This window comes from Mus caroli, chromosome 2, assembly GCF_900094665.2.
Source record: "Mus caroli chromosome 2, CAROLI_EIJ_v1.1, whole genome shotgun sequence".
NCBI lineage: Eukaryota > Metazoa > Chordata > Mammalia > Rodentia > Muridae > Mus > Mus caroli.
In genome coordinates, this window is record NC_034571.1 from 37,339,472 (window position 1) to 37,352,362 (window position 12,891).

At 36.5% G+C, this 12,891-nt stretch overlaps 1 protein-coding gene across 3 annotated transcripts in view; it reads right to left on the reverse strand.

Moving 5' to 3' along the window:
• Lrp1b (LDL receptor related protein 1B) overlaps positions 1 to 12,891 on the reverse strand; it is a 1,970,757-nt gene that overhangs the window by 1,018,848 nt on the left and 939,018 nt on the right. For all 3 annotated transcript variants that reach the window (XM_029472167.1, XM_021181392.2, XM_029472172.1), the window contains exon 7: positions 12,202 to 12,364. In XM_029472167.1, the coding sequence (XP_029328027.1) occupies positions 12,202 to 12,364 (163 nt within the window). The remainder of the gene's footprint in view (positions 1 to 12,201; positions 12,365 to 12,891) is intronic.

A 12,891-nucleotide genomic window follows, 5' to 3' on the forward strand; every position in this document is an offset into this window, starting at 1 on the left:
GGACTTTGATTCTGACTTAGAATGTAGGATTCTTGGACAGTAGCATAACATCCCTTATTTTTATGTCCAAGAACATTAGACTAGCATCCTTTATTTTTATGTTCAAGGACATATTATCTTGTACAATAGCATAAACATACAGTTACTCTAAGGAAAGTCCTCAACTTCCTGAATGATTCAAATTATAGTCATATGACCATTTACCACAGGCAATTTTCTTCTCTCTTTCTTTTTTTAATACTTTAGACATTTACATACTGGTTTTAAGTTTATGAAAAATTTAGCAGAAATAGTTTCCTCGAGTACTGAGCTTTATCTGTCAGCAACATCTTACATTAGTTCACAGTAGAGTTAATGATTCTACTTCAGTACATCACCGCACACTTAAAACCATAGTTTATATTAAAATTATCTGTATGCAGTGCAGTTCTGTAAGGTACTGATATTTGCTTTGTTGCTATGTATTGTAATGCAAAATACAGCCCCCCAAGATGCGGTTGCCTCAGAGATAAGGAGATCCTCATGCATACTAAGTGATGCTATGAATCCTAGCTCCTTAATTTACAATTTGGGTTAAACAAAGAAGCCACTCCAGCAGAAGAGAAGTAGAGTGGGCTTTGGTTTAGAGTCTTGGTGTCTGAGGCAGAGACCATGAGGATGAGAAGAGAGGTAAAGAGAGGAGAAGATGCATGGGGTAGGTAAATCATAATAACATGGCCATGAGTACTGGCCTGTTGGATTAAGAGTGGCCCAAGCGGAACATGGCAAATTATAACTTAGCATTACTGACAGGAAAGTAGACAAAATAGCTTAGATGGTTGATAACTGCCCAGCTCTAGAGCTTTTAAGGCTAATTATGAATATAAAGGTTTTGTGTCTTTTATTTGGGAACCAAATAAGAAAAGGTGGGGTAGAAACCACCAATTAATTTTTGCTAGCACAATAAGATTAGACAAATGTACAGTGGTCTGTATTCATTTGAGCAGTATCACACAGAGTCTTTTCAGTGACACCATTTTCCCCCTACTTTTTCAGCTTACCCATAATTCCTCCCTACTACCATTCTCTGATAACCATGGATCTTTTCCAAAAGGGCTTAAAGTTTCTTCTTATAAAAATTTGGCTATAGATTGTACAATATTTGCTAAGGGTCCCCACAGATCGTAAATGAAATTGTAACTGTTCTCTGCTAAAGAATTCAATTGTAGTATGTACTTCAACTTCCATTTCTTTCAGGGTCACTATATAGTCTTGTGGATCAATGATGACATGCCAAAAGACTCCCATCCACCTCCCCTTTAACTCCCCATGGTCAGAATGACTCACTGTGGAAATAATGTGGTTAATAATACTGCTATGGGCCTGGCATGCTGATGTATACCCATGCTCCCAGCAACTGGAAGACTGGAGCATGCAGACTTTGAGCTCCATGCCTTAATCTAAATAGCATGTGCAAGAGTCAAGGCCTCTCTTAATTACTAAATATGACTATTCTTAAAAAAATGTTTTGAAAAGAATATGTTGACTAAGGAATGACACTCTTAAGCTTGAATCTTGGCTGCAATATACAGTATTTTGTGTTTTTCCTTTTTAAAAAAAAAATCAAAGTCAAGTAATCTCATGAGTTCAGATCTCAAGTATAAAAGAACATAAGGGAAATCAGAACTCTATGTACTTTCTAAGACACTGGAAGATCATTAAAACAGAGAAATTGCTTAGAACAAATATAATCTTCAGTCATGTTGCCAAGTATAATATTCTTATGCCTTCTATTTCTTTTTTTTTTTCCTCTCTGAATGTCCTTCAGAGAAAATTGACCCAATGGAAAAGGCAAAATTTTCATTCTGGAGTAGCCCAAAGTACTGGAAAAAAAATGAATTTATAGGCTGTGAAACTACTTTCCTATGTTCTATGCAAATGACAAACAGGTCAGTGTTTTACATGAATGATGTAATAGTCACAGGATGAGCCTAGGCACATAAAATTTTACATAGCAAGGTATTTCATTCTGCCCCTTTCATCATAAAATAGTTCACAAAGCACACATCAGATCACTGTACAATTCATGAAAAGCACTCAGTAATGACTTAGCAAAGAAAGAGGTAGAACGAGAGGTCTCATAGGGTGTTGTGTTATAATACAAACCCTAACAGCACTCTGCTGACTGATGGATAATATAATGTTCTTAATTCAAATGTAATTGGGTTACCTCTTGGAAAATGCCCCTACCCAGATATGTCACCAAAGAACTGTGAATTATAAGAGTTTAGAACAAGGGACTCTGAGCCTTTAATGTTGCTGGTAAGACTAGTTTATGTCATTTCTTCACTTTCCTTTAATTATAAAATAATTGTATAATCTATTGATATGTATTGTTACTTACCTTAATTAGTTTTAGTGAAATAAAATTAAAATTATTCCTTAAACCATGTGCTATTAAATCAAATTATAAATAAAAGTAGACTGGTAGTGTTTTTTTTTTTTTTTAATAATAGTATAAAACTCAGGCATGGGTTAACACTTTTCTATGCTGGACAACTTTGAATTTATATGTTGCCCGTCTGTTTGTTTTGGGACAGCTTATCTTTGCAGCAGAGTATGAGCGTATGAAGATTTTAGGAATAAGATGTTCTAAATAAGACACATTTTACATCAAGTTGTCCCTCGTTGTATCTATAATTTTACTTATCTTCAACTTTTCAAGGTTCTATATTCAAGATTAAGACATCACTATTAAGCTCTGAAGTATCCATCCCCGTGGAATAAACTAGAGGCTTTTCTTTAGATTTTCATATGCTAAAACAAGCAAGGCTGTCATCCACTCAGTTTCTATAATAGTTTTGCTGAGGTGAATATCACCTTTGCCACCGTTATTGATGCAGTTACCGCTACCATCTTTGTCTTCATCATCATCATTGCTATTGCCATACTTATCTAGCACCTGCAGGCCTCCTATAAAAAAGCATCAACATATCCATCAGAAAGAATGCAATTTAATCTCAAGCCCTTCACATTCCACAGCACACAGTCTCATGACATCGGTTCCATACATTTCTCTTCTATTTTTTCGGAAGTAATCTGAGCTTTATTTTTCCAATTATTTTCTTCTAATAGAAAATTCCCTGGATTCAGATATCTATTTATAAATCCCCATTTTCACTGTCACCAAGGGCTGTATGCTTCAGTAGAAATTGATTCCACCTTCAGATAATCAAACAAATTCTGATGAGTCCACAAGCCTTGGTTATAAAATCTTCATTTACCTAAACATGTAAAGTTGAAATGACAAACAAAGAAAATGTATGACTTATCTAGAGCTCAGGAGGAGAACCCTGCTCCCATTCATCAAGGGGATATAGCTCATCACAAAATATAAAGAACATCACATAGGAGGCTAGGCATAGGAGAAATTGGGACAAGGGAAAATGTGAACAGTAGTGAACACAACCAGTGATGGGTGACACTGCAGCTTCCTGAGAAGAATGTGTATACCTCATTTTCCTTAGTCTTGTCCCAACCAGTTGGTCATGGACATGGCCTGACCAATAACCATTGTGTCTGCCTATCTTTTATATTCTACAGGACAGTATTTTGTTAAATTTTCAGTTAGTTATTTGATGCAGAGCAGAAGGCAGTAGTGGTTTCAGATACACTGTCATTTGACTCACAGATTACTATGTGAAAAATCAAACAAAAACAAGTGTAACAAAAACTGCATATCAGTCGGAGGTCTGGTATTTTGGACTAACTGGAGTGTATTCGACTTAAGGGAAGATATACCTAGGCACACCTGGGAGCCAGGAGGTAAGATTCTGATGAGAAAGTATTTAGCATAAACTCATGTACTCCTTTCTGTGAATTTTGCTGTATGGATCAAGTTACTGCTTAGGAGAATGCTAGGGTCCCATGATTCTCTCATGCATAACAAAGTTAATGGGTACTCTGAAATATAACTTATTTTAAATAACCAGATGAATAAGTTAGTTAATTCTTATGTATACAACAAATAATTTTGAGATAAAACTACAAATGCTTTCATTCACAAATATTTGAACCAAATACCAACTCAATTTAGATGTTCTGTTGTCATTGTGTTAGACTATTAAGATAGGGTCTTAACTGAACTCATAAAAGCAGCTGACAATGACAGAAAAATGTTAGCTTTGCTTTCTTTAGAAAGCATTAAGTTGCTTTCAGATTTTTTTGATATAGTTACTATTTAATTTAAGTACAATTTTTAAATTTTCACTTGCATACAAAGATACTTATTTCATTAATAAAAGTACCAAGAACCAACTAACACCAATGTTTGACTGCTCTTACATGGCAAAATAATTCTGAGTTAAAACTACATTTCCAACTCTAGCTTTTACCCTAAAGTGAGGCAATTTCTCCATAGTGGAACTGTTGAGAGTATGGCTCAAGGGAAAGTAGGTTTGGTTCAATAGTCTGCAAGTTTCAGCAGTCCAGCAGCACAAAACATAGCTCAGAATAAAAGCTTAGAGCTGCTTATCACTTCTTTTATAACTGAGCAAATTATACAGCCCGACAAAACTGTAAGTTGATTTTGTATATTAAAATGCTCTAATGTGCAGGCAGAATGGTATCAGAGAGTTATTGCTTTCTTTTAATTTTTGTCCTTTCCCCATGTTATTTCATAAATTAAAATTTGCTTAGGTTTTGAGATTTTTTTTTTTTACCTAAACCATTGTTGAACATGAGGAAGCAAGCAAGAAACAAAAGAGTGCCTAGTACTTTTAAATGCTTCAAAATTTTGAGGAGAATATTTCTCAATGTTCTCCTAATATCTGATATATCATGCACAATTTTTTGTACTACTAATGTTACAAGAATGCTGTGTAACTCATCTTTATGGGGACTCACTCATATACTGCAAGAGCAAGCCTGCTTACCTTCTATCCAATTTCTGTTTTACAGAACTCCCAGTGGGAAACAAGTATATCTTAAAGTATTTGAAACCATAAACTATCCTTCTCTATTATTAACAAAGACTTTTAGAATGCAATCTATTTCATGGCAAAGAGTGAAAAAGCTTTCAGGCCATTTGACAATCATTTTATAAGTGAAACAGAAATGTATTTACCATTATTCAGTATTTGGAAATTCAGGTTCCCTAGCATCAATCAAACAAAGTAAAAACTACCATAATTTTCATAAAAGGTTTTAAAAGAAAAATTGGGATAATAAATATGCTATCAGTATGATACCACCCAGTGTCTCAGTGTCACATAACATACTAAAGGCATACATAAATCTAAAATATACAAAATAATATTTCAAAGAAAATAATTATATCACTCCGATTAAGAAGAAATAAAGAATTAAAACGAAATTATACTTTTTCACTTTTCAAATATGCTGAGCTTGGTAAAAAAAAAAAAAAAAAAAGACTGCTCAATTCCTGAAGGCACATGTAAAAAAAAAATCTTAAAATGGCAGTTTGAACAGGTGAGTTTAGCTTTTATACCATGTGGCATGCCATCCTTGCCTGGCCCCTGTTCATTTCCATGTAGCTGACCTCCATCTGCTAAAGGCAAGGTACAACAAACCCATCTAGATGGAGAGACATATCAATTCAAACCAAGACAAAAAAGGAAAAATCAGGTCTGGGACTCTTTCTATACTCAAGGAACAAGCATAATGTATCCCAGCCAGACAAGCATTAGTGTGAGAAGAATTTGGTCCATCTCAGAGCCTGTTGTGAGGAACCTAAATGTAGAACACTTTGAAGTAAGTACTTAAGTAACTAACCCTGAGGCTGCCTGAGAGCTATAACTTTAAGGTTAAAAAACAAAATCAAAACCAAACAAAAACAACAACAAAGACAATGAAACAAAATAAGACAAAACAACAACAACAGAACAACAACAATACCCCCCTCCATTTTTAAATTTAAGCTATTACTGTTATTTTCTGACACTCCTCCTTTCTTGATGCCATCATTACTTGGGAATTCAGAGGCATTCTTGGGAGGCTAAGCAAACACTGAATAGGGTTAATTGAAATAGAATTGCTAACCTAATAATTTACAGACAAGTTTAGCAGACCTTCAAAACTTAAACAATAAAGAAAGAATCGATAACAACATAGCAAGGAGAAATGGGGATTTTCTTAAGTCTTTCACAAAGCCATTTTTATTTTTTTTTAAGTTTTCATTGAATAGAATTATATCACTTTCCCACTCATTCTGCTCAAACCCTTCGGAGGTCCTCCTCACTCTCAAGTTGATAGCTTTTCTTTTCTTTGCTTATTATTGTTATATACAGATGTATATGTATGAACACACACTCACATACATACATACATAAATACATACATAGAGCCAGCTGGGTCCATTTTTTATTGTTTTAGTATATAGGATTTAAGAGACTTTTTAAATGATCATATTTTAGTGGATGATGTTATATAATAAACAGGGCAGTTACATCACCTGGGATTATGTTTTCAGCCAAGGGTGTGAGTCAGGAGAATTACCCTAAATCACCAGCATGTCTCCAAGCTCATCAAACACTGCATCTGCAGTTGTATGTAATATATATATGTGTGTGTGTGTGTGTATATATATATATATATATATATATATATATATATATATGACAAAGAGCCATTACCCACCATTTAAAGAAAGGACAAGGAAGCGAAGTAGATTGTAAAGTGGTTAAACCTTCACAACACTGATGACGAAATTGTGTACAAAATTATATTATGGGTTCACATCTTCCATTGTCTAGGGGCTCTATTCTCAATGACCAATAATGATAAGTTCCTCAACCCTCTAGCAGTGGGCATCATTTCTCTGGGTTGTTAGTGATCTTAGCCTGGGTCTAAGATCTTTGTCTCTGATGATTTGATAGCTTCTGGAACTAGGTAGATAAAAGCCTATGGATTTTCTTCCTTGGCTCCTTTTATGTAAGTTCTCTCTCATGTTTCCATATTTGCCCTCAGTCTTCTTCCTGCCCATGCTGCTTTCTGTGTGACTCCTAATCAAAGGTCAGCCATGGCTGCCAAGACTCCAAACCTGTCTCTGTTAGGACAATACAGAGAAGGCAGCATCTACTGAGTCATTCCAGGGCTGCCAGGATAGCTCAGGCATGAATGTATCCTCCTGTGAGGAAGATCATAGCAGGTGAATGGGATGCAGGCCAATAGTTTATTGTGATGTTCTAGGTTCAGCCCTGGAGTGGGTGGATCAGAACTGCCAGTTCTTCAGCTCTAAAGCAGCACTGACAATTTCTGCTCCTTCACCAGCATCAAGTAGAATCATGATGGATCAAGCTCCAGGGTATGGGTTTCTGGAGGTGTCATATTTCCTGTCCTACCACAAGGCCTGATCTGCAGCTGCCAAGTTAAGACACCTAGCACCTGCATTCCCAGGTTCACTGAGCCTCCAGAGTAAACTTCAGCTATCAAATCTCAAGCAAAAGCTTTGCCAATCACCTGGGCACCAGGTCAATATTTAGATTGTTGGCTGCCAGCCATGTCCATGTTCCTCCCTGTTGTTTTTCCATTCTTCTGTTGTCTCTGCAGCTTCTTCGTGTGTCCACAAGAACACATACTACTGAGAATGTCACAGAAAAACGATGAAGGAATTAGCACAGAGCTTCTCCCAAAAGACTTCTGTACTGAGACAAGTAGCCTGCTTCTACAGTCTTAAGAAAGACTGCAGATCAGTCAGAGTCATTCGTTTAGCTCACTGCAGCCACACAGATGGGTGATTTGACATAATTGGTGGTTTGGCCTTGAATCATTTATAGTAGTACCAGTACAAAGGGGAATGGTATCAAGGGTAGTTTCAAGGGATTCAGTGGGTAGTGCTTCTCCCATGGCCCAGAAGGAAGCAATTTATCAAGGCTTGGGGCTACAAAAACTGTCAAAGAAACTGTCAAACAGGCCTGGCCAGTGCTGTCCCTGCAAGAACCAGTGCAATCAGCTGCAGTCTTTGCCTAGCTGTTTCAAAGCTACCATGGAGTGTTCAAGGTGCTGGCACAGGCAGAGTCTGCAGGTGCACCAGCTTTTAGACTGATGGTTGTTTTTGCTCAAGACACCTCAGGTAGCAAGAGAGAATTCTCAGAGCTGCTAATTAGGAAGTTGCTAGTGTCTGTGCTTATTTGCAGGAAGATGCACATCAGAATCAGTGGTTACAATATAAGCTCAGCATTAACACTAACAATCATTTTCACAGTGCTTACAGAGAGATGCCTTCTCCCTGCCAGTCTGAACTTCTGAACTCTAAGCTTATCCAGAATTAGTATGCAGAATCACACACACACACACACACACACACACACACACACACATACACACACACATACACACACACACACTTTCACTTTCTTGGGATGTTATGCATTCAGTCAGCGATTTCAGAAAAGCAATTTGAATCTCAGAATGGCAGAGTCTAAAGCAGTCTTGCCAAAGGTGGGTAGGTAGTGCTAATGTATAGTTACTTCTCCATGAACCCATTTGCCAAAGGGAAGGTGATTAGATTCATCCAACAAGGTAGCATAATAAATAAAAAAAAAAAAAAAGAAAAGAAAAGAAAATAGAAACAAAAAGCAAAAAAGCAAAAAACAACGAAAAAGGTGAGGAAAATTAAAACTACAAACTCCTGACACTCTCAGTTATCTCTGTCCTACCATTGTTGAAGAAACAGATTCTGAAGAAACAGGCCTTGCCCCTGCCCAGTTCATTCCCATCAAACTCTTCTGCACTATTCCACTAATGCATAATAGAAGTATCCTTAAATGTAACATAAAATTCACAAGTTGTCAGATTTTGTTTTTAACTAATTAATTAATTAATTTTACTTTTGGTTTGGGTTTTCAGTTTGAAGGCTCTGATGTTATGTTGAAAATAATCAGCACTGTTGTGTGTTTTTTTTCTCTTCTTAATATTTCTTAATGAGTTTTTGATTGCCTGTTTGAGAAGGAGAGAGGGAGAGAGGGAGGGAAGGAGGAAAGAAGGAGGGAGAGAAGGAGGGAAGGAGCAAGGGAGGGAAGGAAAGAGGCCTTGGAGTTGAACATATGGAGAGGTCAGAAGATCTGAGAGTTGTTGTGGGGGCATGATTAGAATATATTGTATAAGAAATTGTTCCCAATAAAAGAAGAAAAATGTGAAACAATTATTTTTATATACAACCCAGTCTAGAAAGAAATGATCAAACTCTTTGCATCCTATGTAAGATTTATTGCTTAATAAAACTTAAAATAAAAGCACTTACGAATGGAGCAGTGCATGAGGAAAATATCCCTCCCCCCTCATGCTCATATCTATAGCTATGAGAAATATTCCCTTCTCTCTGTTCTTATATCTATAGCTAGCTGCTCTGCCTTTCTGCTGCAATGTCCTCAACCCACTTTGTTTTAATCCCTAGAAGATATCTTATTTTTCCTACTTGTTTCTTGTTCATCAGTATAGCATCATAAATAAATGTAGTCTATAAGAAATAAAGCCGTTGAGGAGACTGGTCAGCAGAAAGAGTCTGATGGAAATGAAAGGCGGTCTATGATCAGGTAAGATGTAGTTCTGAAGCATTAGACAAGCAGAATTCGAGTGGCCACCTGAAAGACTGACTATTTTTAATGTTGGTTGCATGACCTCCGTGCCACGTTTCAACTCGAATGGTTCCTCAGCAATAGGTAATTTTCAATGAGTCATTGCAAGGAAATATTGCTGAAATTTTGAAAAGAAGAGGAAACCCTTGAAAAATATCTCTAGAGGAAAAATAGCCTGAAATAGTAAGTTCAAATGAGTAATTAAAAAATCAGACAGCATACAAACATCATTAAAAACATCCTTTGGGCATATTTGTTGTGATTGGCTCTGGGCATAATGAGAGTCCATATAACATTAGTCTTCTGAATCCAAACCTGAAAGAACTAAAACCAACAGAGACTAAAATTTGAAAGATAATGCTACAAATTTTGGAATGACTGTGAGGTACAAATCAAAAAGAGGGGAGAAGAGTCAAGTCACAGACCCTTCCAAAAATTGGAGTTCCTTCTAGTAGAACATGGTCTTGGGGACATAAGGATATTCTGACTTTGTTCCAAGCCTCTTCAGGTAAGGACACAAGAGTCTGGTCAAATTACTGATATACTTTGATATTCTCCTATCTCTGAACAAGTAGAACATTCTGAGGGAAAGGCATATTTCCCCCAACAATTAGAAATAAGGAAAATGTTAATAGCGTAGTATTTCTCTACTCATAGCTTACATATAAATATTCTCTCCAAAGCAAGTCCTACTGTGGACATTTTCCCTTTCTCCCCAAGCTTCATTGTGCTTTTATCCAGAAGGCTATTTACACACAAGCAGAGCTGAGTTGAAGTATTCATCGGCAAACTGCATCTACTCACACAGTAGCAGAGCAGTTCTTGCTCTGATATCTGTGATCATGACTGAAAAACTGAGTGAGAGTCAGATCATACAAAAAAAAAATACCAGACCTCCTATTGTGACAAATGGCCCACAGAAAAATTATATTTAAGCAGTTACAGGCCCCAAGAAACCCATCCGAGAATGTGTGCAAACAGTATGGGGCTTTCTACATCTAATTCTGTTGACAAAATGACAAAATATGGCTCTTTCTCGTAATGACAGGGAGAAATAAGTTGACTGCAAACATAAAGTATGCTGTTGCTACGAATGAGAGATGACATTCATATTATGCTACATTTCAGTTGGCAGCTTTATTGAAAAGAGTCACACGTTCTGTGTTTTTATGAAAGGCGAGGAATGTGGTAAGGAGCAAGGAAGAAGGTGGGAGGCTCACCTCTAAGCATTTAGACATACAAAGTGGACAGGGCTCTCTGAAGGTCAATTTGAGATTCAGTTAGCACCATCTGAGAAAAACTTGCAAGCACCCCCAGTTCTAAAACGGATGCCAAAAGAATGCTATAGCATGCTTGCAAATCTCAGTTCTTTCTTACTACCCGTATCCAACCACCCAAACAAATCAGTTTAAATACAACTTCTTTTACTAATGCCTTTTGAAGCATCGTTGTAGTCAAGTAACCATCTGCTGCAAACACAAAGAGTGCCTCATTCAAGAATTATGTTACACAGGCTTCCTAGCGAAGTTCTTACGTGCAAGCTGTTCTTGTCAAAATCAGAACCATTGTGATGATGCATCTTAATATTCAATCAGACTTTAAGTAAAGAGTGACAATAGTCCACATATGGATGACAGCTGCTTCTTCAGTAAATATTTTCCCCTTTATTGAACAGAGGCTTATGGCAGTTTAGGATAAGTTCCATAAGACATTTCAGCCGCACTGCCTGAGGACTATGGAAATGACAGGAGGAAGAAAATTCCAGCTTTCCAATCTGCTACAATTTACATATTCAGCACCAACAGTCCTTTCAACTAAAGCAGCACTATGTGCCATTGATCCCACAGTAGCCTCTGCTCACACTGGGGAACAGGTGAAGCTGGGAACTGCCTGTGCCTCTTTGTTAATCCCTTTCTATTGTCCTGCCAAGTTTGCGAATTTTGGGAATTGTGTTTACATAGACTTTCCCAATATATAAATAAAGTACATAGGAATTTAAACATTTGTGATCATATTTTAACAAGCGGTAAAATATTTCTAAATGATTAATGATTTTATTATTAAAAAGAATGTCTTATAAGGGCTGTTTTTAAATCAGTGAACTGAATCACAAATTAAAAATCTAAAATATATAAATGGATTCTGCTGATTTCACTAATATAATATTATTAGGTATAAATATTAATATTTGCTTTAAAATAGTCTGAACTAACAAAGATAATGTTGGAATAGCCTTGAAACTCTATTGTATTTTGTTTATAAATCTTAAATGCTATGGTGATTCAAGTTAATAAATATTTTGTCTTTCAAGGAGCCTTGATGAAATTTGCTAACTGCAAGGTTCCTTGTAAATATTCAAAAATCCTCTATCTTTAACCTAATACTACTTCATTGAGGTTCTTTGGAGACCACAATCAATTTTGGGTAAAGATAAGGTTGTTGGAATATTAAGCTAGATCTGTGGTATTACTTCATATAGAGTCCCTTTCTCTTCCTGCAATGCTGCTCAACACCTCTTTTTTAATAATATTAAAGTCTTATTTTCTAACAAAATTTTATGTTATACTTTGATTCCTTTTTAATAAGAATATTTTCAGAGCAGGCATGCTGAAGGTGATGTTCTTACCCTGCGATGGGATCCGCTGCTATGGCCTTAGGATTGTGAAGCTCCAACTCAATCAGAGTGACACACACAGAGCCATTGAAATTACAAACAAAGATCCGGTCACTGACATGGTCCACGAAGTAGATATTTCTGGTAAGCCAGTCAATTGCCATTTGTTCCACATCTGAAAAAAACACATATGCAGAAAAACTCAGTCACAGGAGTAAAGCTCACATTATAGCAAGAATATACAAGTCTGACCAAGTCAATACAGAAGAGAGCTTAAAATTCAAGTTGTTTCTTTGTCATATATATATATATATATATATATATATATATATATGTTCTTTGACTCTAGAGAACCCTGACTAATGTAATCGTGATTAACATAGAGAGCCAAAGTGATCAAAGGTACAGAGGATAAGAGTTTATGCAGTGTTCTGATCTAAGATGATTCAGGAATCATTGCAGAGGATGACAGAGTGAATTTTAAGAATCAGGCAGCAAACTAATTCTTGCCAGGCATGGCATGGATTTGGGGCAATGAATTCAGAGAAACTGTACAAGATCAATGCAGCCCAGATTCCAGTATAGATGGGGCAGCCGCTAATAAAGACCCTTCCTAATCTATGGGGCTATTGGAAATGTATGGCTCCTTTGTAAGACAAATCCGTTTCCTTAGGGATGTGGCTCCTGAAAGGGTACCTATGC